Source organism: Pyricularia oryzae, chromosome 2, assembly GCF_000002495.2.
Source record: "Pyricularia oryzae 70-15 chromosome 2, whole genome shotgun sequence".
Lineage (NCBI taxonomy): Eukaryota > Fungi > Ascomycota > Sordariomycetes > Magnaporthales > Pyriculariaceae > Pyricularia > Pyricularia oryzae.
In genome coordinates this window covers 1,300,183-1,324,072 of record NC_017850.1, presented here as the reverse complement: position 1 = coordinate 1,324,072, position 23,890 = coordinate 1,300,183, and the positions used below count along the sequence as shown (strand labels likewise).

Here is a 23,890-nt window from a genome sequence, read left to right as displayed (position 1 = left end):
ATCTGTCTAGTCAGGGATCTTGCTTTCTTTTTTTCTCATGTCGGATGTGGCCTTTTTTTTTGTGCTGAAGATGCTACAATTATTTTTTTGGTTTTGTTTTGTCAAGCGGAGGTTCTCCCCTCTTGCACCCTAACGCGGCAGAGCCGAGCCGGGGAAGAAGCAAGAACTTTTGTGGAACGAAACAAAATCAAACAGAATAAAACAAAAATAATAGACAGGGCAACCCCAAGACTGTCTCTTTTTTTTTCGTAATGGTCTTGTGATTGATGTCCATGCGGCACCACCCACCGCAACCAAAAAAAAAAAAAAAAAAAAAAAAAGTCCTAGGCAGACCGTAGAACGGAGTTCAAAAGGGCTGATCGGCCAAGGCCCAGGCCCTCCTCCCCAGGGCATGAGCCTAAAAAGTTGGTTCGGTCCGGGTTCGAGTTGTTTTTCCCCAATCAACGCCTGTACTTTTTGCTCTGTCTGTCTACGGAGCTATTCCCCACCCTTTTTCAATATACGGAGTTGCCTTGTTTGTAAAAGCGCCCAACCTTACCTATCTACAATACTCTGGGGTATGCCCTGCTGGCATACTTGAAGTAGGTTTTGTTCCCTCTCTCTCGGGGCAGAAAGATTTCATCCGCTAAATGTTTTTCATCTCTTTCGCTCCGTATTTTATCAAAAGCGGATCGCCGGAGGGGGAGCCGCGCGGATGAGCGGTGGCGGGCGGAGCTGGGCAAAAGTGAAATGACATGACGATGGCGCACTTTTTTTTTGGGAGGAGGGAAGTTTTGTGTGGTGCCTGTTGTGGTGCCTCTTACAGCTAAACTACTCATGTCTCAAGGGCGCGAGGGCGTTCGCCCATCCCATGCCTCGCTCCTCCAATGACCGAAAAAAAGCGGCGACCGTAACATGGCCTTGGGAGGGAGGGGCGAAAAAGGCCGGGATCAACAGCACAAATCGGCGGTGTTTTGGTTTGCCGACTGGCACAGAAAAGAGAAAATAAGTAACAAAAGAGTTAGGGTGGGCTTCTTTTCTTTTCATCTTTTTTTTCTGCTTTCATTTTGCTTCTTCTTAGTTCTGCTGCTCTTATCATTCTCAATTTTGTTTTCGCTTCGCCTCGAGGGATCTTCTCCCCGTCCGTCTAGACCACAGTTACGCTGTACGACGTGGGTGCGTTTTTTTTGTTTTTTTACCGCTCGTATCATTTTGTTTTAAACACATTTTTTATTTGGCCAGGCCCTGGTTGCGAGGGGGAAAAGAGGCGGCCCTGCAGCGACCGGGAAAAATAAACAAGTCACGAAAAAAGGGGGAGAGGAGAGGGGGTGGTCGGTTCGAACCAGGGAACTCCCTCGTTTTTGTTCTCCCTCACTGGCTTGCAGTGGATTTTTATCTGTCAAAAGGTCCGCATACGGAGTAATCAGCCCCGCGGATATAAGACGATATCCGTTTGCCTATTGTGGTCAGCTGCACGACGAGACCGAGCACGAAGCGTGATAGGGGTGGGAGTCACGCCCTTAGCAAATGTGATTCATTGCAGTCTCGGGGGTGGATAAGCATGCTGGGAACCCGACATTTTTTCTTGTGTCTGCCCTTGTCGCTCCCATACATTTTGGGGCCGCTTCCACATCCTCCCGCCACAGTGTTTGTCCAAAAAAAAAAAAAAAAGGATATCTGCAGGGCCTGGGCTGGCATAAAGCTGAAAAAGAGAGAAGGCCTACGCAAGCTCGTGGGATTTCCGGTTTGACATCCGGTGGAAATGTAGTTTGTGCTTGATTCTACACAATCCATGAAGCATATTGTTGAGACCCGTCTTAAGCTTCCGTGTTTTTTTAATTTTTTATTTATTTATTTATTTATTTATTTATTTTGTTTGTTTGTCAAAAATTTTATTTTGCGAACCCCCGAGATCGAGCCAATCGGCACAAGTAAGCGTAGGTGGCTGATGTTGACTTTTGCTGGTCAAAGTGATTCGACGGTGGGATGCAGTGATCTCGAAGAAAAAAATATGTGTCGTGTCGACATTGGCAATCGAATGGTGACAGCACGACCAGCAGCCACTGCATTTGAGAACGGGTCGCCTATGTACGGATACGTATGTGTGTGTGTGTGTGTGTGTGTGTGTGTTATTATCAAGGTTGCAAAGTAGGTAGGCAGGCTTGGTAGGTAGGTAGTGGAGGCCAGCTTGGCCAGGCCAGTCAGGTAAGTCGGGCAAGGTAGGCAAATGTACGGAGTATGTATGGCAAGCCCGGGGCAAGAGGCCATTCATTATTCGTCGGACCAATGAATACGAAAAGTCGGGATGACTTGTAACCCCAGCGTACCTACCCAGCTAGCTACTCACGCATGCTGCAGAAAGGTGCTAGGACTTTGGTGCGTCCTTTGACAAGTAACACGAGCTTGAAATTTGACACCTCGCCCCGAGTCGGCCTGTAGACGGCGGGCGCCTCTTGACCGCAAAAGGCAAGAACGTGGATATTGTAGTAGCTGTAAGTCACCGTTAGGTCGATGCCCAAGATCCGTCTAGTCAGTCGAGTTTACTGTAGACTGGACTGGACGGGGTCTCTTTGGCTGGGTGCAAGTTGAGCTAGAGTGCGGGGAACGCAAGATAAAGAGCCAAGACCAGACTGACTGACTGGACTGACTAGGTAAGGTAGGTAGGTACCTACTTACATTGCCCAGCCGCCTCCACTGTCCACCCGGATCAGGAGGATCTTCAGATATGGCTACTTATGTAGTTAGCTAGGTAGCTTCTAATACAGTACAGTTCGTTACATTAGGTACAGTAGATCGCCCGTTAATTACCTTGTAAATCAACATCTGCGGACGGGGAGATTCATTTGCCGACGAATCCGACGAAGATTCGTCGTCGGCTTTTCGTCTATGTATGCTGTAATCGTAATCACTGCTGTACGTACGGTACCGAAGAGAGACTTTAGCCTCGTCCGTGGCGCCGCGTTCAGAGCAGTAGCAAGGGTAACTCTGTCATCTTTCTGGGTTTCGTTTGTAAATTGTGAACCGCACCGACAGACAGACTTTTTGTTTTATTTTATTTTTTATTTCACCTCTAGACGGGCTAATCTCTTCACTTTCTTTTGGCTTTCATTCCCCTTTTTGTCCCCGTGGGCAGGCAAATCCTTCAGCTCGACGGGTAAAAACCACCGCTTCGCCTGGACCAAAATCCAACGAAACACCCATGACCTAGAAAAAAAATGGACGATGCGATGGGAGAGGCCATTCATTCTACTGCACTGTACTGCACCGCACTGCACCAACCAAGCCGAGAGCTGACTCGGCACCTCCTAGCTTGGCAACAACCTCGTGCTCGCATCACATCACTTTCAAAACCCACAGGCCAACTTTGTTGCGGGCTGCGGATCGTGCGGCAACACGTACGACAAGAGAGGACGGGTACGGTACAGAGCGCTCGATCGTTTTGTTCATTATTTATTTATTTTTCTTTCCTTCTTCGGACGCCCCTCCCCCCTCAAAGGAAAAAAAAAAAAAAAAAAAAAAAAACTCGAAACAAAACCTGATCTGCTGGTGTGGGAAGAAAAAAGAGCGGTGTTGGATTGACAAGCATAAGTGGATGAATGACTGGTTTTATTTGTCTTGTAATAAGTGATGATAGGCCAGGGAATAAGGGCGCAAGGCGTATTTTTGTTTGAGTGAGGTGCTGACTTGACTCACTGGATGGCTCGATCACATCAGACCCAAACCAAAACCAATTGAACCTCCAGCTGGCGGTGGACGAATTTCCATTTTCGGCCAAGATTACACTCCAAAAAAATGAGCGAGTTGATAAATACAAAAAGATTTTTCTGTGGCTATTGGTTTCCGGTGAGAGTTGCGACCAGGCGAATCTTGCACCAAGTCATTAATTTTTTTTTTCCTCGTCCAACTTTCGCTCGTCCAAATCACAGACAGGCAAAAAAAGACAAGTAGGATGCCCGTTGTTCAGTGGTAATTCTGTGGCGTCGATGAGCTTCTTTCAGTTCGTCCGTTTGTTTGTGCCGCTATAATAATAAGCGGCATCGCAGCTCTCGCCTAATCAGGTAAGTACAAATAGGTACATGTAATAGAGCACATACAGTACGTACGGAGTACCTACCTGGTAATAGGTGTTAGCCCCTTTTCGTACACCAACCTTTGAATCATGTCAATTTGGATGTTTGCCCACAATGTGAGATTACGGCTGGGCGATAACTGGCCTTGCATATGAGAAATGATAAACAAATAAATTGTAGATTGTTTTTAATGGCTGAGGGTAGCCTGGCCACCGAGACATGTATGGAAGCAGGGTTGGCTTGGGTTCGTCGTGCTGTACTGCACCGTACCGGTAAATCGGAGTTGCCCACTAGGGAGTTATACCGTGAGTCTATAATAGCAAGCAAGCCTGTCTATCAAGTTCTAACCGGATGGATATTCGTTCACGGGAATTAATTTACCCTGCGTGATACGGCCGGGCTGTGAGAATCTAAACTAGACAAGAAAACAAAAATTTTGCTCTTCGTTTCGTCTCTTTTTTAACCCTTCTTTTTTGCTTCTGGATTCTTTACTTTTATTACATTTTCTTCTTCGATGAACCAACCCGATCCGCAGTGTTGGGACGTCCAAGAAGGATAATCAACTAACAACTGACAAAAACCACAAAACCTGCCTTGGCATCGCTTGGGTAGAAAACTGGATTGATGGGTTGATTGGATCGAATGCAACCTAAGAGACGGAAGGGGAAAAAAGGCCTCCCCACTCGCCTCGGCTTGGGGATCTTTGTTGAACTTGAATTGGGAAGGGAATTTGTTTGCTGCTTGACTTCGCTTATTGTAAGCACGGCCGCCCGCTGGACCTGGGCCGTTTTTTTTTTCTTGCCTCTGTGCAGCTTGTCCCAGTCGGTGCTGTCCTGTCTTTCATGCTTGTCTGGTCTGGTCTCCATCCATCCATGCCATGTCCGTTTCTCTCCCCCACAAGAGTCCATCCAGCCCAGACCAGGAGGTAAAGAATGGCAAATACTGTAGCATGAAAACAAGTGAAATAAATCAAAGAAGAAATAAAACCAGGGCAAGGCAGGGCAAGGTACTTGTTTATCAAGGTAACTAACTTGCCCAACCTTGCAGTCAGCAATTAAATAATAGCAATTGTTTCTAGATCCAGCAGTACCTAGGCCACCAACCTGAACACACCCCCAGGGCTGGGCTCGGCAGACACCCTGGTCGTTGAGGTCACTCAGGCCCGAAACCCCTCCATCTAGTCGTGTGTCTAACTTACTTACCCTGACCTGACACCGCTACCTTACCTACCTACCACCTTGCCTTGCGTTGCGTTGCCTTACCTTAGTTTAGGTACGCTTCTTCGGCAACTCTTTTTAAGAAGCGTCTTGCCTGCTTGCTTGCTTTGCTCGCCCGCCTGTCCGCCCGCTGCCCGCCCGCTTTCCTGTTACTGGCGCCTCCACTCACTCCCTCCTCCCTCCTTTCCGAAACAAAAGCGCCTCGTTCCCTTTCCTGCTCCGTCCAACCTCTGACACTTTTCTTTCTCTCTTTTTCGGATGCGATCATTCTGATCTCTCAGAGAGAAAAACAAAATTGGTACGAAGACCATCTTCTGCTGGATTTTCTTTTTCTAAAAGAACCTCTTTGCTTACCCTTCCGTCGTCCATGCTCGTTTGCCAACCAGCTTGCGAATATACTTTCTTAAAACCGAACTTGAACTGACCGCCGACTTACACAACGTTGTCGTCACTCGTCCTTCCAGGTTCTCAGCCCCACTTAACTCCGCTGTTACTTGGACCAGACAAACAAGCGAAACCGGCATCGGCAGTAGGCGGACCTCGATCAAACAAACAGACAGAGAGTTGTTCGTGGCACGACCGAACGGTACCGAAGGGGAATCAGATGATCATCAAAGTCGAAGGAAACCTTCAGAGATTTAGAGAGAAAAACAAACAGATTTGGAATCGCATGATTTGTGAGGCATAGTCCCAACGGGGAGAAGGCCACCAACAAGAACCAGCAAACCCACCGACCGCAGAAACGACGTTGAAAAGGGGAAATAGGAGGCAGAACAACTCATCTTGGTAGTTTTTGGATCGGACTGGAGGCGGAGAGGGAGACGGAGCATTAGACAGGACTGGCGACCTGTCTTCGGCTTCAAAGGACGATCCCGATAACAAAAAGGCTAAACTTGACTGTGGATGAGCAACCTACAGAAGAATCTCGGGTGGTTTCGCTCGGGAATCTGGCCTTGTTTCTGCCCTATCTTTTGACATCTTCCTCTTGCTTCTTTTTTGTCATTTTTGACTTGTTCTTTGAGTGCAGGGCGGGGTGGGATCAAAGCAAGCAAGGCACAGCCGATTTTTGGCCGACATCCTACAGTGGCCTAAACCAGAACTAGTGTGCTGGAGGCCCGTACACAGACGGCTGTTCGCTGCGTTTGTTGGGCAGGTTGCAGCCAAACCCGAGGGACGGAACTCAAAACTAAACCAAACCAAACCTTTTGCCGCTGACTTGGGCGTCAGTTAGCCTTTCCTCTTCCCACGATGGCTTCTTCACAGACCGACGACATGCAATGGGCACCGTCCCCTGTGCACCACTTCGATCGGCTACCGTCGATGGACGTGGATTACGGCACGCACCGAAGCACTCACATGCAGAGCGATTCTAGTTTTGCTAGCACCGGCCTGCAACACCCACCGATTTCCACAAACTCTTCTGGAAGTGGCGGCGGCGGCTGTCCCTATGCACAAAACAGCTTACGATTCCCCCGCTCCCAGGCCCCTCATCTAATCAGCAGCACCAGCAGCAGCAGCAGCAGCAGCAGCAGCAGTAGCAGCACCAGCAGCTCTGCCTCCGCCGCCGCCGCCGCCGCCGCCACAAACGCAAACCAAAGCCAGCAACAGAGTTCTAACCTGGATTTTCTCTGCCGGCCCTCCTCGCTGTTCGTCGGTAGCAACGTCAGAAACTCGCCGCTACCGGACCCATTGGGTTTGTCGTATCGGGGACATGTGCCTTCAAATCTAGGCAACTCCTCCGCCAACAACAGTGCCTCCAACAATTCCAGCAACAACAACGGTAACAATACTCCGTACGATCCAGTGCACCATTCTTTGTCGTCTCCGTCCAGATTGACACAACAACAACAACAACCACAACCGCCACCACCACCAACAACACAGCAGCAGCAGCACCCTCAACAACAAAACAACCAGCATACGCACAATCACCATCCCCATTACGACCGTCACCAAGTTGTCCTACCAAATCATCCATCAACTTTCCCGTGGGGTCCACGAACCTCTCTACCTCCGCATCCTCGAAGCGGTAGCATGTCTGGGGTTTTCTGCCCCCCTCAACTGCCACCACCACCACCTTTGACATCCGATCCCTGGGCCTCAGGCAACTTGGGCCGAGGCAACTCACTTGGGCACCCATACCAGCACATGATGCCTCAAGGAGCTCACTACATGTCGACACCAAATCAGCCGCATTTTTGGCACCAGCAGGGTTCTCAATCTCAGCGTGCCGTGCATTTCAGTCCGCCGTCAACCTCATCCAGAACATCATTGAGTTTGGCTTCTCTCCCACCTCTTGCACCTCGCAACATGGCCTCCAATTCCGCAGCCTCGAGCAGCACTGCCGCCGATGCCGCCTCTACTGCACCACACATGTATGCCTCCCCCGTCTCGTCGCCGTCGTCATCAATCTCGAGCATTGCTACCAGCCCACCATCGAGAGACCAACGTGACATAAGACACGTTCCGCGAGACCAAACACCGGACGCTCAAAGTATGGCCCAACAGTCACAGTCTGCCGCTCGTGAATCAACGGCAAATGGTGCAGAAGCCCCAGCGGCTGCGGGTTCTCCCCAGAGAAGGCCTAGACCCGAGTCTGGCATCTCCAACAGCAGTCCAGTTGACTCGTCCCAAGGTGCCCTGGCCGAAGACGAGGAGCACTTGGACATGCCAATGTCGGATGAGGATCATGACTACAGTGATGGTGATTCAAACGACTCGCATCTCCAGGATATGTACGTGCAACAGCTGGGCGCCACCGCTGCGATGGCCCAGGCCAATCGAGAGGCGGGCCGCAGAGAGGAGCTGGAAGCTCGTCGCGAGGAACGTATTCGCCAGCAGCAGCTGTTCCGAGGAGCCATGACCAACAAGCGGATAGCTTCCAGGACGGCAATTTCTTCCATGGAGAGCGTTGATATCGCTAGCCTTCCCGAGCTGGAGCGCAGTAAGTAGTCTGTTTGACTCTCCATAGTTCTCCCCTTCCATCGCTCCTTTTTTGGGAGGTTCTCTGCAGGCAGTCGGCTAACTTCAGAAAAGCTTGCGTCATTTGCTACAACGACTTTGGTGTCCCATCTCCCGAGGGCATCAGCGAAGCTCCGTTGAGACTTCCCAAATGCAAGCACGTCTTTGGAGATCACTGTATCAAGAAGTGGCTGCAGGATTCAGACACTTGCCCGTACTGCAGGGATAAGCTACCATCGGAATCTGTGGTTAGCGTCAACAACAGGTCACTCAACGCCTATCTGGGTATGAATGGTGGTCCCCCTGATCCATCCTGGTTCCAGAGGTAGGTTTGCCGTCCTGAACAGTACAGGTGCATCACTGCACCCTACTGATTGTTTGTTCGCTCATGCACTCTTGACTGACCAGCGTTTACCGTAGCGACCATGACGCCGTGAACTTGACTCACGATGCATTCGTGAGGTTATACGGCCGCCAGATCGTCTCTAACAATTCGTCAGCCGCTTCTAGAGCTGCAGCCATCTCCAACAGGAGGCCACCACCACCTGAAGAGCAAGCCGAGCTTCGCCACCGACGCAGGTCTCGCTATGCCGCTCCCATCAACAATAGAAGAGGGCAGGCCATTTTGTCTGCTCACATCGGCGAGCCGACCGCGAGCGGTACGCGCAACGAGATACCGCGGTCGAATTCTCTATCTGGGGCTTCTGATCCGTCGGCATCCCAGCGTCCAATGTCGGCTCTTCATTCTATGAACCACATCCCTCAGGAGTGGCAAAGACTTCACTACAGCTCCGCCAGGTCTTCATCCTCGAACACGGCGACAGGTGGCCAGATGTCAACTTCGCAGCCCAACGAGGCAGGGGCTACTTCCAGCGATGGGAACGCAAGCGGGTCTACCAGCGGCTTGGGTGCTCCTGAACCCACGTCAGATGAGGCGTATTTTGGAACTGGAGGCCCATTTTCTCAGCAACTGCCTCAGCTGCCAAGGCTGGACATCCGTGGGCTTGTTGGTTCAAGCTCTGTCAGCCCGGCCTACCAGTTTTGGGATTTACATGGGTCACGATAGACGAATGGTGATTTACTGATGGCTGGACCAATAAGCAGCGCGCAGGGCATATTATGACGACTCTGGATGCAACGGGGCGAGGTGGTTTTTGGTGATGCCAAGGGGAATGAGCCAAAGCATATTTCAGCAATTCAGGGTTTGGCTTTTTTTGCCAGCCCTTTTCCTTTTCCCTCTCGCCTTTCGGAGTTAACTTTGCATTTTCCAGCACACCAAGGAGATTATTTGTCGGGTATGGTGTTTACGGTTGACCGTCTTGGCATCTTTCTTTGGCTTGGGCGTTTCACTTTTATCGCATAGACTTTTTTGACACGGAGGCCACATGATTTCTTTTTAGTTTATTTCATCTGTTTTACCCCTTCTTCTCTTCCTCTTTCTTACAGTTTCCCGACGAGATTGTTACGCATGTATAGGGACTGGGGCTAGGTACTGCATCAAGTCAAGGTTTTTATGAGCTATATCAGTGCTGCATCATTTGGCTTTTTTTTTTCTTTTTTTTTTTCTCGGCGACCTTTACGCATTTTTTTGGATGCATGACAATCCACTATTTGGCTGGCAAATATTCAGAGTTGGCCGGTCATTAATTAGTAGTAATATGAGTGCACACCCACGGGTCGAATCCCTATCCTGGGCAGACCGTTTTTCATCTCACTGATCGGAGTAAAAAATGGATTCTTGTGCGAGTTCTGTAGGACTTGGCCCAAATAACCTGATGTAATGCGATGTAAAGGCCCTGTCTGGAACAACGACCAGGGGTTCTTTGGCCGGATTTCGAGAACAAAAACATCGTGCTAGTCGTGTATCCTGCCAAAGTTTACGTATGCAAGGGTGTGGTACCATTTATTTTGTCCGTTTTTTTCTTCTTCTTCCAAAGCAACTGATCACAGTATTCTGACAAGTTATCAACACACTGAGCCGGTAGTCTATTTTTCTTACTTTTTGTTCTGTGTAGGTTTGCATCCAGGTACCAAGCCTCACATGCAAGCAAGCTTACAAAAAAGGGGAGTCCCCTCATGAGGAAGCAAACTTTCTTTGGAAGCTCGGACATGCTAAGAAAACAACACATGAACATGGCCAGATCCCGGCAACATCTGATCCCTCCCCCCTTTTTTTTCCTTTCAGATCTTCGCCCTGGCCCCCTTGGCACGCGCAACCATGTCCCAAGCGAGGTCGGCCATGGCCCCCCTAGCGTTGGCATAAGTGGCGGCCTGCTCGCTGCTAGCCTGCCTGACGGCGACGCGGGCCGCGATGCCCTGCGCGACGGCCGCGCCGCGGAACATGTTGAAGGCCTGCGCCCATCGGAGCTCTGGCTCCATGCTCGCCGGGTTCGGCCACCAGCCCCGGAAAGCCTGGCGGTAGAGCTCGGCGGCCTCTTCGCGAGTCGGCAGGCCGGGCGTCGCGCCTGGTCGGAACCCGGCGTGTGCTGATAATGCCTTGGGACCCCCGGATGCGTCTGCCGGTTGTTGGGCGGATACGTATGGGTATAGGAGGTTGGCGAGGTCAGAGAGGGGGTGGCCCACTGTTGACATTTCCCAGCTGTGGTTTTTTTTTGTTTTGTTTTTATATTCAGCACACAAGAAGAAGCCTGGAGAAAATTACAAGCGGCCAAGGCCTGGTTCAACCGCAAAAAAAGGGGACAAGCTTACTCGAGCACACCGATCACCCTCGGCTCCGTCTTGTGAAAGATCAAGTTGTCAATCTTGTAATCACCGTGAACCAGCGTCACGCGATCCCTCGGCCGCAGCTTCTCATCACTGAAAAACCCCACCAGGTCCTGGTAGTGCGGCAAGTCACCGACGGCCACGCCCGTCTCGACGTCCTTGACGGCGGCCTGCGCCGCGCAGATATTACTCCACGTGCGCAGCTGCCTGGCGAAGAAGCCGCCGTGCTTGCCGAAGTCGCCCAGGCCGACCTTGGCAAACTCGACGGCGTGCAGCGCGGCCAGCGTGCGGACCGCATCGGCCCACATGGCGCGCCGGTCGGAAGCCGAGACGCCGGGCAGGGCCGGGTCCTCAAAGATGCGGCCGTCGAGAAACTCCATGACGTAAAAGGGGGTGCCGACGACGGCGGCGTCCTCGCACAGGCAGTAGGGTTTCGGGACGGGCAGGCGGCCGTGCAGGGCGGCGATGATGCGGTGCTCGCGCTCGACCTGGTGCGCGGTCCGCGACACCAGCTTTCCCGGGGGCTTCTTGCGCATCACGTACCGGCGGCCCGAGCGGTCCGTCAGCTGGTACGTCGGGTTCGACTGCCCGTAGCCGAACTGCTTGACCTCGAGCGGCGTCTGGATCTCGGGCACGTTGGAACCCAGGTACGCCTCGAGGGCCTTGACGTCGATGGCGTGCCTTATTGGGCCGGCCATGGCTTGTGTGTGGGTGGCCTTGAGCCGGCTGGCTGGCTTTTGTGTTATGTACAAAGAAATGGATTCTCGTGTTTTCCTCCGGCACGCCTCAGTTGTGACCAGCAAGATATCTTGTGTTTAGTACCAGGTTCACTCCCAGCCCCAAATCTTGCGGTGCAAAATAAAGTGTAATCTTGGCCAATTGAGGAATTTCTTTTTCCTCTGGTATCAGATGAGTTTCGAAACGGAAGACGATGCCTATCCACGTTCACAGTCCACTGTATGTATGTATTGGAGGACCAAGAAGCGGATGAAATTGAAACTTGAAGCTTTCAACAAAAAGCCCCAATTAACTCGTTTGAGCCGAGGCATCTGTCGCTGTGGTCGCTTGCTCACTGCAGCTCCTAGCCGCGGGATCCACCAACGGGGGACTGGGGGAGCGGGGTTCGCCGGCCCCGGATTTCCTAGCTGAGGCCCACTTGCTTGTCACAAGCCTCCAGAAATAGGGGGCGAGGTACTTGGATATCTTAGGAAGTAATACTTCGTATTGCATCCTTCAGTCTGAGTACGATGTAATTGATCTATTCGACAGATCAACTACTAAATACAAGCAAAAAGGGCGAATGGCTTGCCACAAATCCCATTCCCGAGACAAGCAAAAAAGAATTACAAGGCGTTTAATTATCATTGGTATTTATCACCAGCCAAAACTCCATACAAACAAATCTACACTTTTTGTGCAAACCAGAATATGTCCCATCTTTCTCTATACAGCAAAGGACCAAGCATCCCACCAGGAGCGTTTTCGTATCTCAGTTTCTGTCTTTGGAAGTCTCCAAAAACCACACCTCCTCACTCCAACCCCCCCCCCCCCCCCCCCCCCCCCCCCCCCCGCTGTCGTCAATCGTCCTCGATATCGTCATCACTCAACACCAGCTTCTGAGCCTGCAGCGCACTCGGCTGCAGCGCGCCCTCACTGGTGCTCCCGGTCCGCTTCTTGGGTCTGATGGCCGCCATGATGGCCCTCTTTTTCCTGGGGCTGGACTCATCCGTAGGCTTATCCGTCGCCCAGCTCTCCGCACGCTGAGCCCCTCCGTCGTCCTCGCCCTCGTCCTCGGCCGCCGACTCGTCTTCAGCCAGGGAAGAGTTGCCGATGCCGTTGAAAGAAACCACCTTTTCCAGGTCGCGAAGCCCCATCAAAGGCAGTGACCCGCGCCGGCGTCGCGCCATGTGCGCCATGTATGGCAGCCGCTCGAGAAGCATCTCCTTGCGGGCGGAGCTTCCCAGCGACAGCAGGGGTGTCGCGCTACCTTCGTCGTTCTTCTTGTCGGTCGACTGCGTCGACGCCGTCGATCTTCCCGAAAATGACGATTGCCGGGTGTCTCTGTTGGTAGCCCAGTCGCCCACGCTGCTCGAAGTGCTTTGGGTCCCCAGCTTGGGCTTGCGGAACGCCGTGGCTCCGTTGGTCAGGGTCTGCTGTCCCCTAGAAGCGGTACCAACCCCAAGCGGCCCGTCCTCTCCATTAAGCATGCGGGTTGCCCACATGTCCAACAACCCCTCGAGCTCCTCCTTGGCACGCCAGAGTTTGATGCTGGTGGGGAAAAACATCTTGTGGGAGTCCCCACCACCCCTCGCCGGGTTCCCAGCCGACTGACGCTTGACGGGCGACGGCAGAGAGAACAGGATGCCGCGCACAGCAAGCTGGAATGCCATCTCGTCTTGGCGCAATACATGGCTGCCGAGGTCCCTACCGGAGCCATTAGGGCCCCTGCCTCCAAAGAATATATCCCACGAAGGGCAAAGGAGGTCGCTATCTGACAAACTGTCCAGGCAGCCGTTCATATAGTCCACTGCCGAGTTTGGATCATTCGGCCCCGTGGATTCGCAGGAGAGTGCGTAGTTTTCGTGTATTGCAGAGATAAAAGTCGACGTGTCGGTGCCCGTCTCGTCGATCAGGGAGTCGACCTGGACGAGAGATTGTTTCGGCCTTGACAAATGTGACATGTGATTCGGTAGCCTCTCTGCTTCGTAGCCTTCCGTCCCCGGCGGATAAGGAATGTCGTCCCGCTTGTTATATACCACCTTGCCCACGGCATGAAATATCCCAAGACTCGCTTCTCGTTGAGAGACCATTTCTAGAGACTCTCTCTCACCTTTGGTCAAAGACAGATCCTTAGCTCCCTTCTTTGACTTTGTAAAGGAAACGCGGGCGCCCCAGTCCGCGTCCTGGTCTCCTTTCAAGCACAGAAACTCTAGGGACGAGATTGCGTTTCGAATGTCACCAATCTCGCCAAGCCTTTTGAGGACTTGAGGGCCCGGAGTTCGCCTCCGTCCCGACTTGCGTGCCTCCTTTTGAACCACCAGCTCGAGCGCCTTGGACAAGATAGTTGGTGCTATGGCGTTGAACTCGATAACGCCAGTGCCTGGATGCCTCAATATCTCCGGGCCGAGTAAGCGGTGCGCAGTGAAGCTGTCTGCAGATGCAGATGTTGTTGTGAGTAACGTCTCTGAAATAATCATGACGACGGGCGTGATCTGCTGTTCCCTCTGGGTATGTTGTCCAACAGCGGCGAGGGAAGGCGTGTTGGAAGCTAGGAACCCCAGAACCGCGTTTCGAAACGACGTGAGGCCCGAAGACGACCGCATGAACGTGTTGGGAAACTCTTCTACCAGCATCAGTCTTCGCCCTCCCTCTTCTGGCGGCGTCTGCCGTCTCCCGCCGGGCGATGCTCGCGATGGCATTCCGTCATCCTCCTCAAAATCAAGCTGTCCAAACTTGCCTCCCCTTCCCATAAAGTCCTCAAACTGAGCAGCGGCGGACTGGTAGCCCTGGCCAGGTCCGCCGTACGAGCTCGTCGGATTTCTCCACTCGAGCACCTCGCACTTGAGCTCGCGGGCCAGCAGCTTCAGCGTCGTGGTCTTGCCCGACCCGGCGGCGCCCTTGAGGATGAGCAGGCGTTGCCGTATGCGGCCGTCCATGACATCTTCCAGCCATCTCCGGACGTCGGCGACCTTCCTCTTGTGCACGGCCAGCTCGTCCAGGTTCGCGGGCCCGAACCTCTCCGACCAGGGTCGGAGCTCATCGTCGTCCTCGCGCGCTGCTGCCTGGGTGGTTGGCCGCGTCGGCTTACGAAACATTTGACTCGTGGTCGAGGTCGCCGAGCTCGCGGGCGCCTGCTGCTGTTGCTGCTGCGAGGACGAAGTCGAAGAGACGCTGCCCCCACCGTCCCTGAACCGCTTGCTGGCCTTCCTCCCCACCACGCTCGAGACGGCCGCCTTGTGGTCCGCCACGTCGTCGTCATCTTCCGATATCGGATCGCTCGTCATGTCCTGGAGGAGCGACGAGGGCGCCGGACGCGAGGCGGATGGCTTGCCCTCGGTCTTCACCCGCTGCGCCTGCTTGGAGAACAAGGTGACCAGGTCCACCGTCCTGCCCTTCTCGTCGATCTTGCCTCCCCTCTTGGTCCTCTTCTCGGGACTCGTGCTGGGGCTCTTGGTCGACGTCCTGCTCCCGGCCCCGCGGCTCCTGGGACCCGCGAGGAAGCTTGGCGGTGCGGCACCATGGCTGAGAGAAGACGCGCCGCTCCTGGTCGATCTGGTTGTTGCCGCAGCCGTGGTGGTGGTTGCAGGCCGCGTCGGTTTCCGGGTGGGACTCGGCGAGGTGGTGGCGTCACCCGCAGGTTTCGAGTTTGGGCTCGGGGAGACGATGAGAAAGTTCTTTAGACTGTTCTTTTTCGTTGGGGTAGAAGCCTGCTGCTGTGGTTGTTTCTGTTGCACGGGCTCTTGATCGTCGTCGTCGGACTGAACGAGATTGCGCCTGCGTCGCTTCGCGGGCGGCGCCATGGCGAGGTTGATTGGAGCATTTGCTGCTCGATCGCTGCTGGTCGATATCCCGCAGATCTAAATTCCGACGCGTTTTCGTGTACAATGAAGCTTGGTGGGATGCAATTGACCTCGTGTCAAAAGCAACCAGAATGTTTTCGCGTGAAAGCGTACAGTGAAAATATATGTCAGGCTCCAATGATGTTACCATAATTGGGAATCCACCGAAGTACCTAAACAGGAGCTCCATACAACTGGAAGCGGGGTTCTAGGCACTGTGGAGCAATGCAAGCACTGTAGTACTGTACTCCATACTCCATGCAGCTTCCATTGCCACTCTTATAAGTTCGTCATACATACGATGGGTATTTTACATTTATAGGTGGACAAAAAGTGCACTGAGCACGATAATAATTGTCACGAATCGAATTCCAGGGCATTTTAAGTCATTTCTCCTCGTTCTGCTTAGGAAAATCTCAGAAGACCCAGCCCTCGAAATCATCAACAAATCTCACAGCCGCGTTCAGATACCTGTTGTGAACATCTCCCCACGTCCGTGATGCTTCCCTGATGGCTCGGATACCTGGTCATTGCAAACAAAGGTTAGTGCTGGTATAGATCAAACTGAGCACTGAAAAAAAGCTGCAACTTGGCTTATGCTTACCCTTGACAAAGTGAGAATCAGTCGACCACCTCGACGTGATGGCCTGCTCCTCCACATAACCCCACCCCTTGGTCGTCTGGGGCACATCGTCCTCCACAATCTTTGGCCGCATCATTGCAATGTAGACGGCCAGCGTTAGCAGCCACCACTGCCTCACCAGGCCCACGTGGAACTTGGCCGGGACGTAAGGCAGCAGTATCCTCACGGCGTGACTGCTGGTCAGCAGGTGCACCACGAAGAAGCTGTATGAGTGCGTTCCGGGCCGCACCGTAGCCATGAGCAGGTTGACGGCCAGCTCCTGGGATTCGCGGAACTGCCGCAGGGGGTCGTCTCGTATCTCCCACGCGTTCCAGTACTCCAGCAGCAGGTCCTCGTGTTTCTGGAAGACGGTCTCAAAGTTTGCGAAGCCCGGCTCGTTGAAAAGACCGTCAAAGCGCTTATCGGCAGAAAGCCGCTCGATCAACTCCGAGGGGTTCGTTGACGAAAATGGTGACGGTTTGGTGTAGGAGCGGTCGTCGGTGTACTGGTGCAAAAAGTTGTACTGCACTGCGGCCATGCCCAGGGCCTCGATGGCAATTTCCCGGTTGTCCATCTCGAAGGCATATCCGAGATGGATTAATGGATGAGCCACTGTGACGATGCGTGTAAGCGATCATATAAGGGTAAGTAGCTTCAGACAAAACTTGAAGACAACTGAGCAAAGAAGAGGCTACTTACGCCCTCCAATCAGCCCGTTGACCAATGGTTCCTCTCCCTCAAACATGTACTTGGCCACGACCTTCTTCCAGTCATAACTATGCTCGAAAGCCAAGTTGTCCTCGAAAAAGTCAATGTAGGCCCTCTGGTACAGCCTATCCCCGAGAAAGTCCCTCCAGTCATCCTCTACAATCTCGGCTGGCGAGTCGGTCCACGGCTCGAGCTCCTTGCTCTGGACGTCGTAAATCTCATGCAGCTTGGCCACATCTGCACCCAGAATGTACGCCGAGCAGAGTATGTGGGGCATGTGATTGTCGAACTCGAGATCGTGGTAGATGATGGCGTGGTTCACGTGATTTGCACGGAGGAGATGCTTTAGCGTTCTAGGCCGCTTCTCTGCCGCCGTTTCGACGTTGTGCACCTCGACTGGTTCGAGCTTGATTTCAAGTGGCTCCTCCTGGGGAACCAGCCGGTTGACGAGCGGCACATATGAAAGTAGTGATGCCGCCATCTCTATTGATTGTGGGATTTTGGCGTGCACGAGTACACGGATGAGGGAGAACGCGGTAAAATAACGAATAATTTACGACCCTGGAGACACTTGGTAGTAATGTTTGTGTGTTGCGCGCAGACGAAAGGTCGTGATCTGGGATTTGCCGAGAATAGTTGCTTTAAATACAACAAATATTGGTCCCGAGGCCTCTTGTATCTTTGTTGAGCTCAAGGTCCCCAAAAAGCTCCGCACCAAATGGAAACTTATTTGCAAATGTGACGTGATGCGCAACTACCCCACACGTCCATCCACACAACAGACTGCTACGAGCCTACGAGATCCCTGCCAATTTCCCCTGTACTTCAATCGGAAAGAATACTGAAATGCCGGGTCTGACAAGAAAAACGAAATCCACTTTAAGCTGCAATCACAACCCGTCACCTCATCATTAGCCTTTGTGAGAGGAAAGGAGACACCAAAATTGCCTCTTTGACAGCGACCGCCGAAAAGCAGTGTTCCCCTCCCCCCCAAAAAAAAGTCCGCGCGAAGCTAAATCTTGCCTTGTCCTGCATAAGTTTTTTGTTTTTCTGTCAGGGAAACTCCAGACGAGGAAAGGACGGGACTGTGTACACAAAGGAACAGCCTCACCTTGTCTCGTCGTCTGGCCTTTCCCTCCTCAACTTTGAATCCTTAACCCCAGCCAGTCAGCATGGTCCGTGAATCCGATAAACAGCAAGACGATTTTCTGTACGTGCCACCCATAAACCTCTTTTTTGTTTCACATACCACCACTTCCCTTCACTTCCCTTCCCTCCCCTCTCTCCCGTCGCACCCTACATGACGGCGCATTTGATATCGACCCCCGGATCCCTCTCGTCCGGTCCCATCCCCCAGCGTAGCCCCTTCTCCACCTTGACCACCATGCGGATCAGGTTGCGGTCGTACATGCCCTCGAGGTCGTGCTTTGGGCAGCATATCTTGGTCGCCTTGATGAAGGGCGGCGCCTCCTTGGTGATGCCGTTGAAAAACGTAGGGCAGTTGTTGAAGCCGAACCCCGGCCAGCATGGCTGCACGATGGCCATCCACTGGCACTTGCAGGATGGGTCTTTGAACATTGCTGCCTGGCACATTTTTGTGACTCGTAGGCCCTTTCGTTTCGTCGGGGGTTTTTGTGTTTTGCTTTGTGAATTTGACCTCTATCCGTTTGGGGTTGACCGATAAACTGGCTCGCTTCTTGGGTAGAATATCGTGAGGACGGGCTTCTTCATTGAAAAGTGGCAGGCAAGTGAGTCGACAGCCGTATAGAATTTAGATCACATTGCCCATACAAGCACTAATTCAGTGACCAACAAACACACAACTTGACTCACCTGTCCTCTGCATGCACACTTTGACCCAAACAGGTGCCATCTCTTGTGTTTGTTTGATCTTGTTTTCTTATTTCTATACTTGTCTGCTTTCGCATCCAAGGTTCTATACAATACGTTGGTAGAGAAAACACGTACTGCAACCACCCCAAAAGGTAACCCATGAACCGTGCACCAGTACTATTCTACCGATAACGCCTAAATAACGATGCTGTAGCTCAGCACTGCCTGATCAGTGTAGGAGGTGCCGTATACTCCCTCCCACAGTTCGCTGTTTTGTGATTTTATGTCCGCTTATCTTTCAGGTCGACAAAAATTTCATCGTCTCCGGCTGGCGGCCGGAACCGCCGTATCGCTGTCACTATCAGTGGAACCACCAGTGAGTTTCGTAAGCATGCCTTCAATCCTCCCAATAGATTCTTCAAGCGTGTCTAGCCGACTTGTTATCTCGGTCATCTCGTCAGACTCGGAGATAGCGCCTCGCAACTGCTGGACCAACGATGGGAACGGCGTGATGCTGTCCCTTCGGCCCGACGACGGCTTTGGCGACCGTCGTCTATTTCCTTCACCTGGCGGGCGTGAGGATCCTTCTGCGGAAGGAGTTCTTGGTGCAAGATTTTGGCCAGCACCGCCGTTCGTGTGGCTAACAGAGCGCGTAAATTGTCGGCGGATCAGATGTCGCGTCATATCGTCATCAACTGCAATTTCCTCCAGGACGCTATCTGGCGGTGGCACCTCGAACACATCCTGAATGTCTCCATGTGCCGTGATATGCCAGCTTTCCCAAGGCCACTCCCATTGCCTGCCGCTAAACTCCGAGCTCCTATTCGGCCCCGTGCCGACGCTACTGGGCCTCTGCGATTCCGATCCGTTGGGGTCATCATTTGGCCAGAGATACAACCTCTCTGCCAATGCGATGATCAGGAGGAGAGGAAGGTTCAGAGTACGCACGCTCGCAACGTGAATCTTGTGGAACCAGCGAGGCGAGACGAGAAACTTTAGCGGCACTAAGACGAGTAGTGCCAAGATGTTGAAAGGCGGCTGGTACGCGAATATGGCATCCGCCTTGACGCCTTCCAGAGTCAGGACGGCATGCCGGTACTGAATCTCGGCCGTCGCATTTTGCACAATGGTGCTAAAGGTGTGGGACAGCATTGAGACCAAAATCGTCAAAAAAAGAGTGTTGCCCAGGAAGGTAAAGGCAATCATCAAGGTCGGTCCCAAAAGCCAATGGAACTCGACCGACTTTGAAATCCCTGTCCCGTCTAATCCAAACCAAATCCACAACATCCATTTCCCAATTGTGATAGAGTTGTGTTGTCCTTCACCCAGCCAGAGAAGCGAAAGCAAGAAACCGCCAAAGCACCAAGCAGCAATAGCCGTCAGTAGCGTGAAATCGGACATCATGGCCCGAAGCGAGACAAAGAGAAGATTGTCGGACAAGAGGTTGAATGCAATGCGCGGAATGAGAACCGGGGCACCCATGGCTAGGACATCGAGAGCCTGCTGTCCAGGATTCTGTAGCCCCATGTGGAGACCGTAGAGCCGCACGATCAGGTAGCCCCAATAGATGACCGAGAATATAACATCCAGGAATGACCAAAGGTTCTGAGTGTAGACCTGCCAGCCGTGCTCGAGAATCGTTGCGAAATTGTCCAGTACCCAACCGAAACCGTACACAGCGAAGCAGATTTCGATCCCACTGACCCTGCTGGCATCCCGCTCGGCCATAAAGGCAAGATAGAGAGACAGAAGAATGATGAACTGAATGAGCTCGAGGACGTTACGAGTGCGAGGAACGATGAGCCTGTACTGGTTAAGCAAAGGGGCTGTCCGGGGGTCATATAGAGAGATTGGTTTCTGCTTGTAGCGATCTGGGATGATGTTAAGAAAGCTGGAGGGCGTGTAGATGATTCTGCCGGTGTAGATGGCATCGATTCTGCGAGTTATTGTTAGCAATGCCGGAGCCATCAAACATGAGCAGGCCTGGACGCCAGTGATTTGGAGCATATCAGGGTTCGTTGGAACAAACATACACCTTCTGACACGAAGTAGAGCTCAAAAAGATTTTGCTCTCGCCAACAATGGCAACCTCAAGCGCCGGCAAGGTTCGGTAGTGCATTCGATCGTGGGTGAGATGTTCCGAGCGCCATATTTCCTCTGGTGCATTCTGGAAAGGATGAAATCCCGCGATGAGAATATGTGCCAATACCAGGAGCCCCTCAGTGCCTGGGTTGTCTTCATTGAAACGCCGCAGAATTCTAGTGGCGACCAGCTCACACAGGGTGGCACGGGCATAGTTGACATTCTGGCGGTTGTTCAAGTGAGACTGCTCGTACAGGAATTGGACCCGATTCACCAGCAAGCAATAAACTGTTCAGTCGTAATAATTGTAGCCAGCAAGCAGCAGTAGCAGAGTCAGTTATCAGAGCTTCGAAAATGCGACCGCAAGACGGTCATGGAGCCGCTCACCAATTGAAATATCATCTAATTCATAGAGCTTATCGACCAAGGGCCGCACCACAGACACGTTGATGCGCACATCCCGCAGCTGTTCGATGCTAAGATAATCCTCAACAATGGAGACAATGTCGCGGCGAATGCGATGAATGTTGGTATAGACGGGGAGATCATGATGCATGTTGGTAACACAGGAGAAGAGCGGCTCTGAGTCTGTTTCGTGGGCGACGACCCTCCTAGGGAGCAGCGGCCTTGTCTCTTCGGGCGATTGCACCAACGACAAGTTTGACCTGCTGTTGATATCCGCCATGGGTGAGAGAGAAGCAGGCCTTTTCACTATAAAAGATGTTGCCTCCGTGTGCGTGCACTAGTGTCCCAAGTGCCACCTAAAGTACCCAAGACGGGTAGACGACTTTAGCGTCGTGGCCCACACAGTCTGTTGCACCTTTCTGCGGTTCCAGTCAGGTTGCACTGCAGCACGGCAAGCTGATTATGATAAGGACTGGATGGATTAATTGAATCTGTTACGCAGCTCAGCTTCCCTGGCAGCTAGTCGTGGAGCTGACTTGTAACGCTTCAGAGACACCTGAATGACCGCGAATGGACCTGGCACGGCCGGTGCCACGCAGTCTGCCTGGTGCTCAGGGTTTATCGCTGATTCCCAAGGGGTGTAGGGCAGTTTTTGACGTGAACGTATGCAAAACTCCCCGAGATCGGCTGAACTTTTTGTGGCCAAGGTAGCCAGCCTCCGTCAAGACTAGAAGCAAGCGACAGTCGTGAGGCGGAGGCTTACCTAGCTGCCATCACTGTGAGAACGAAGAATGACTTCATGATTGTTGGGGGTGTTTGTTACTTCTTTGGTTGGCCTAGGCTGGCTCAGAATGCCATATTGGATGGGATTCATTGGTAAGAATTTCGAGTAATTTGCCTGTGCACCTTCTGGGAATTTGATGAGTGATTAATTATAGGGTCGAGCCAATGCGTTTCTGCTTACGTCATGGACCAAAATGCCTGGTAGGATCAGGGTTAGGAGTTGGTTTCGGTTCCATTGCATATCGAGCCGAGCCGATAAGTCTTGTTGCCCACCCACCCCACATGCGGTACAAGGTTCAATCACATGGGAAAATGTTGGTGATCGATAGGCTCACGGCTCCAAGCAGTTAGGTACACAGCCGTGTCTTGATGTGGCTCGTTCATAATCTCGAATTTTGCTTCAGTCTGCTTGGCTAGCAAGTTGGTTTCGTAAGCAAGAAATATCTGACTTGCATGTATCCAAGACTCAGGTACCTTATCTGATTGGGATCCACATCAGGTTCGCCCGTGGAGATCAGGTCCACAATTAATCAAGGAGACAATGGCGCGTGCTGTCAATCCCTGAGGCTCTGGCCACCCTCATTTACAAGAATAAGCGGCATCGAGAAGAACGGGAAAGAAAAAAAACAAGGGCTGCACATTTGCCAACAAACCCCCGTCTCCTTTTTCCCACAACCGAACCAAGTCATGATCTCCCTCGCGACCGTACACGCGGGACAAAATGCGCTTTGAATCCGAGACCCACACGAATTGCGAAAGGATGATAGCCGCCGTGCCAGATCCCACTAAGAAACCTAAATAAACGACAACGAACAAAACCAACCATAACAAAAGGCAGCGAAAAAAATAAAACACCTCCCCGAGCGAGCAATGCTCACCCTCACCAACATCTGCCGCCTCCCGACCAAGCTCCGCCGCCGCGCCCGCCGCCGCCGCATGGCCACGCTCTGGCTCCTCGCGCTGCTGGCGCTGATCGTCCTGGTGCCCGTGTACGCCGTGTACAAGCCGCCGACGATCCTGCTGCGGCACCTGGCGCGGCGGTGGCCCGACGTGCTGTGGCAGGTGGACGGCCTGCCGGCGGACCGGCGCGTCGTGGCGCTGACCATCGACGACGCGCCGTCGGACCAGACGCCCGAGATACTGCGGCTGCTGCGGGAGCACGGGGCGCGGGCCACATTCTTCGTCATCGGCGGGCAGGTCGAGGAGGACGGTGGGCGGAGGAGAGAGGTGCTGCGGCAGATTGTGCGCGAGGGCCACGAGCTCGGCAACCACGCCATGCACGATGAGGCCGCCCGGTCCCTGAACCCCGCCGAGCTGGAGGAGCAGATACTGCACGTCCAGGAGCTGCTGCGCGACGCCTACGCCGAGTCCGACCCCGACTCCGCCAACACGCAGCGGTACCAGTACTACCGCCCAGGCTCGGGCTTCTTTACCGACTCGATGCGCAAGCTAGTCGCCCGCCTGGGCTACCGCCTGGTCCTGGGCAGCATATACCCACACGACGCGCAAATCACAAACTGGCGTCTGAACGCAAGGCACATCCTCAGCATGCTGAAGCCCGGGAGGATAATCATTTGTCACGATCGGCGGAGCTGGACGGTGCCCATGCTGTCCAAGGTCTTGCCAGAGGCCAAGAGGCGCGGCTACAGGTTCGTCACCGTCACGGAGTTGCTCCTCGAGGCCGAAGAGGTGCTCGGTGATACGTGAGGAAGCCGACGCCTGCGGATTAATTGTACAACTTAATGAGCTTTTTTTCCTTTCCATTCGCTTCCTGTATATCTAGTTCAGCGAGCAGCATGACTGTATAAATTACTATTAATGATGATTGATACCACCTGTCCATTGGTCTGAAAAGTTTCCAAGTCCTGCGCCCATGATGACGTTGCACCTCGTAGCGTTGGCAACCCTTGTGATGAACAAGGATGATGGACTCAATACTTTTGTCCC

General features: G+C 52.8%; 8 protein-coding genes across 8 annotated transcripts; 2 read left to right on the top strand and 6 right to left on the bottom strand.

The window, feature by feature from the left end:
- Positions 1–2,318: 2,318 nt before the first annotated feature.
- On the bottom strand, positions 2,319–3,426 carry MGG_04723 (uncharacterized protein; the record flags this gene model as incomplete). Its single annotated transcript, XM_003713646.1, has 5 exons — positions 2,319–2,469; positions 2,656–2,708; positions 2,901–3,017; positions 3,072–3,183; positions 3,335–3,426. 5 exons carry the CDS (start codon positions 3,424–3,426, stop codon positions 2,319–2,321), a joined length of 525 nt encoding a protein of 174 aa, XP_003713694.1.
- A 1,875-nt stretch (positions 3,427–5,301) lies between these two features.
- Positions 5,302–9,941, top strand: MGG_11362 (uncharacterized protein). Its single transcript, XM_003713645.1, has 4 exons — positions 5,302–5,564; positions 5,731–8,210; positions 8,303–8,552; positions 8,648–9,941. Exons 2-4 carry the CDS (start codon positions 6,515–6,517, stop codon positions 9,291–9,293), a joined length of 2,592 nt encoding a protein of 863 aa, XP_003713693.1. The 5' UTR covers positions 5,302–5,564; positions 5,731–6,514; the 3' UTR covers positions 9,294–9,941.
- An 84-nt stretch (positions 9,942–10,025) lies between these two features.
- Positions 10,026–11,964, bottom strand: MGG_14744 (phosphotransferase enzyme family domain-containing protein). The gene is made up of 2 exons (XM_003713644.1): positions 10,937–11,964; positions 10,026–10,826 (listed from the first exon to the last, which is right to left on the bottom strand). Exons 1-2 carry the CDS (start codon positions 11,647–11,649, stop codon positions 10,409–10,411), a joined length of 1,131 nt encoding a protein of 376 aa, XP_003713692.1. The 5' UTR covers positions 11,650–11,964; the 3' UTR covers positions 10,026–10,408.
- Positions 11,965–12,513: 549 nt separating this feature from the next.
- MGG_15566 (uncharacterized protein) lies at positions 12,514–15,632 on the bottom strand. The gene has a single exon (XM_003713643.1). It carries the CDS (start codon positions 15,469–15,471, stop codon positions 12,529–12,531), a length of 2,943 nt encoding a protein of 980 aa, XP_003713691.1. The 5' UTR covers positions 15,472–15,632; the 3' UTR covers positions 12,514–12,528.
- MGG_15565 (uncharacterized protein) lies at positions 15,607–17,589 on the bottom strand. Its single transcript, XM_003713642.1, has 3 exons — positions 16,832–17,589; positions 16,115–16,744; positions 15,607–16,033 (listed from the first exon to the last, which is right to left on the bottom strand). The coding sequence occupies exons 1-3, from the start codon at positions 17,319–17,321 to the stop codon at positions 15,927–15,929; spliced, it is 1,227 nt and encodes a 408-aa protein (XP_003713690.1). The 5' UTR covers positions 17,322–17,589; the 3' UTR covers positions 15,607–15,926.
- Positions 17,590–17,950: 361 nt separating this feature from the next.
- Positions 17,951–18,732, bottom strand: MGG_15564 (uncharacterized protein). The gene has a single exon (XM_003713641.1). The coding sequence runs from the start codon at positions 18,431–18,433 to the stop codon at positions 18,137–18,139; it is 297 nt and encodes a 98-aa protein (XP_003713689.1). The 5' UTR covers positions 18,434–18,732; the 3' UTR covers positions 17,951–18,136.
- On the bottom strand, positions 18,673–22,071 carry MGG_15563 (uncharacterized protein). Its single transcript, XM_003713640.1, has 3 exons — positions 21,143–22,071; positions 20,707–21,043; positions 18,673–20,609 (listed from the first exon to the last, which is right to left on the bottom strand). The coding sequence occupies exons 1-3, from the start codon at positions 21,438–21,440 to the stop codon at positions 18,989–18,991; spliced, it is 2,256 nt and encodes a 751-aa protein (XP_003713688.1). The 5' UTR covers positions 21,441–22,071; the 3' UTR covers positions 18,673–18,988.
- A 415-nt stretch (positions 22,072–22,486) lies between these two features.
- Positions 22,487–23,781, top strand: MGG_04704 (chitooligosaccharide deacetylase). The gene has a single exon (XM_003713639.1). It carries the CDS (start codon positions 22,814–22,816, stop codon positions 23,648–23,650), a length of 837 nt encoding a protein of 278 aa, XP_003713687.1. The 5' UTR covers positions 22,487–22,813; the 3' UTR covers positions 23,651–23,781.
- Positions 23,782–23,890: the final 109 nt, after the last annotated feature.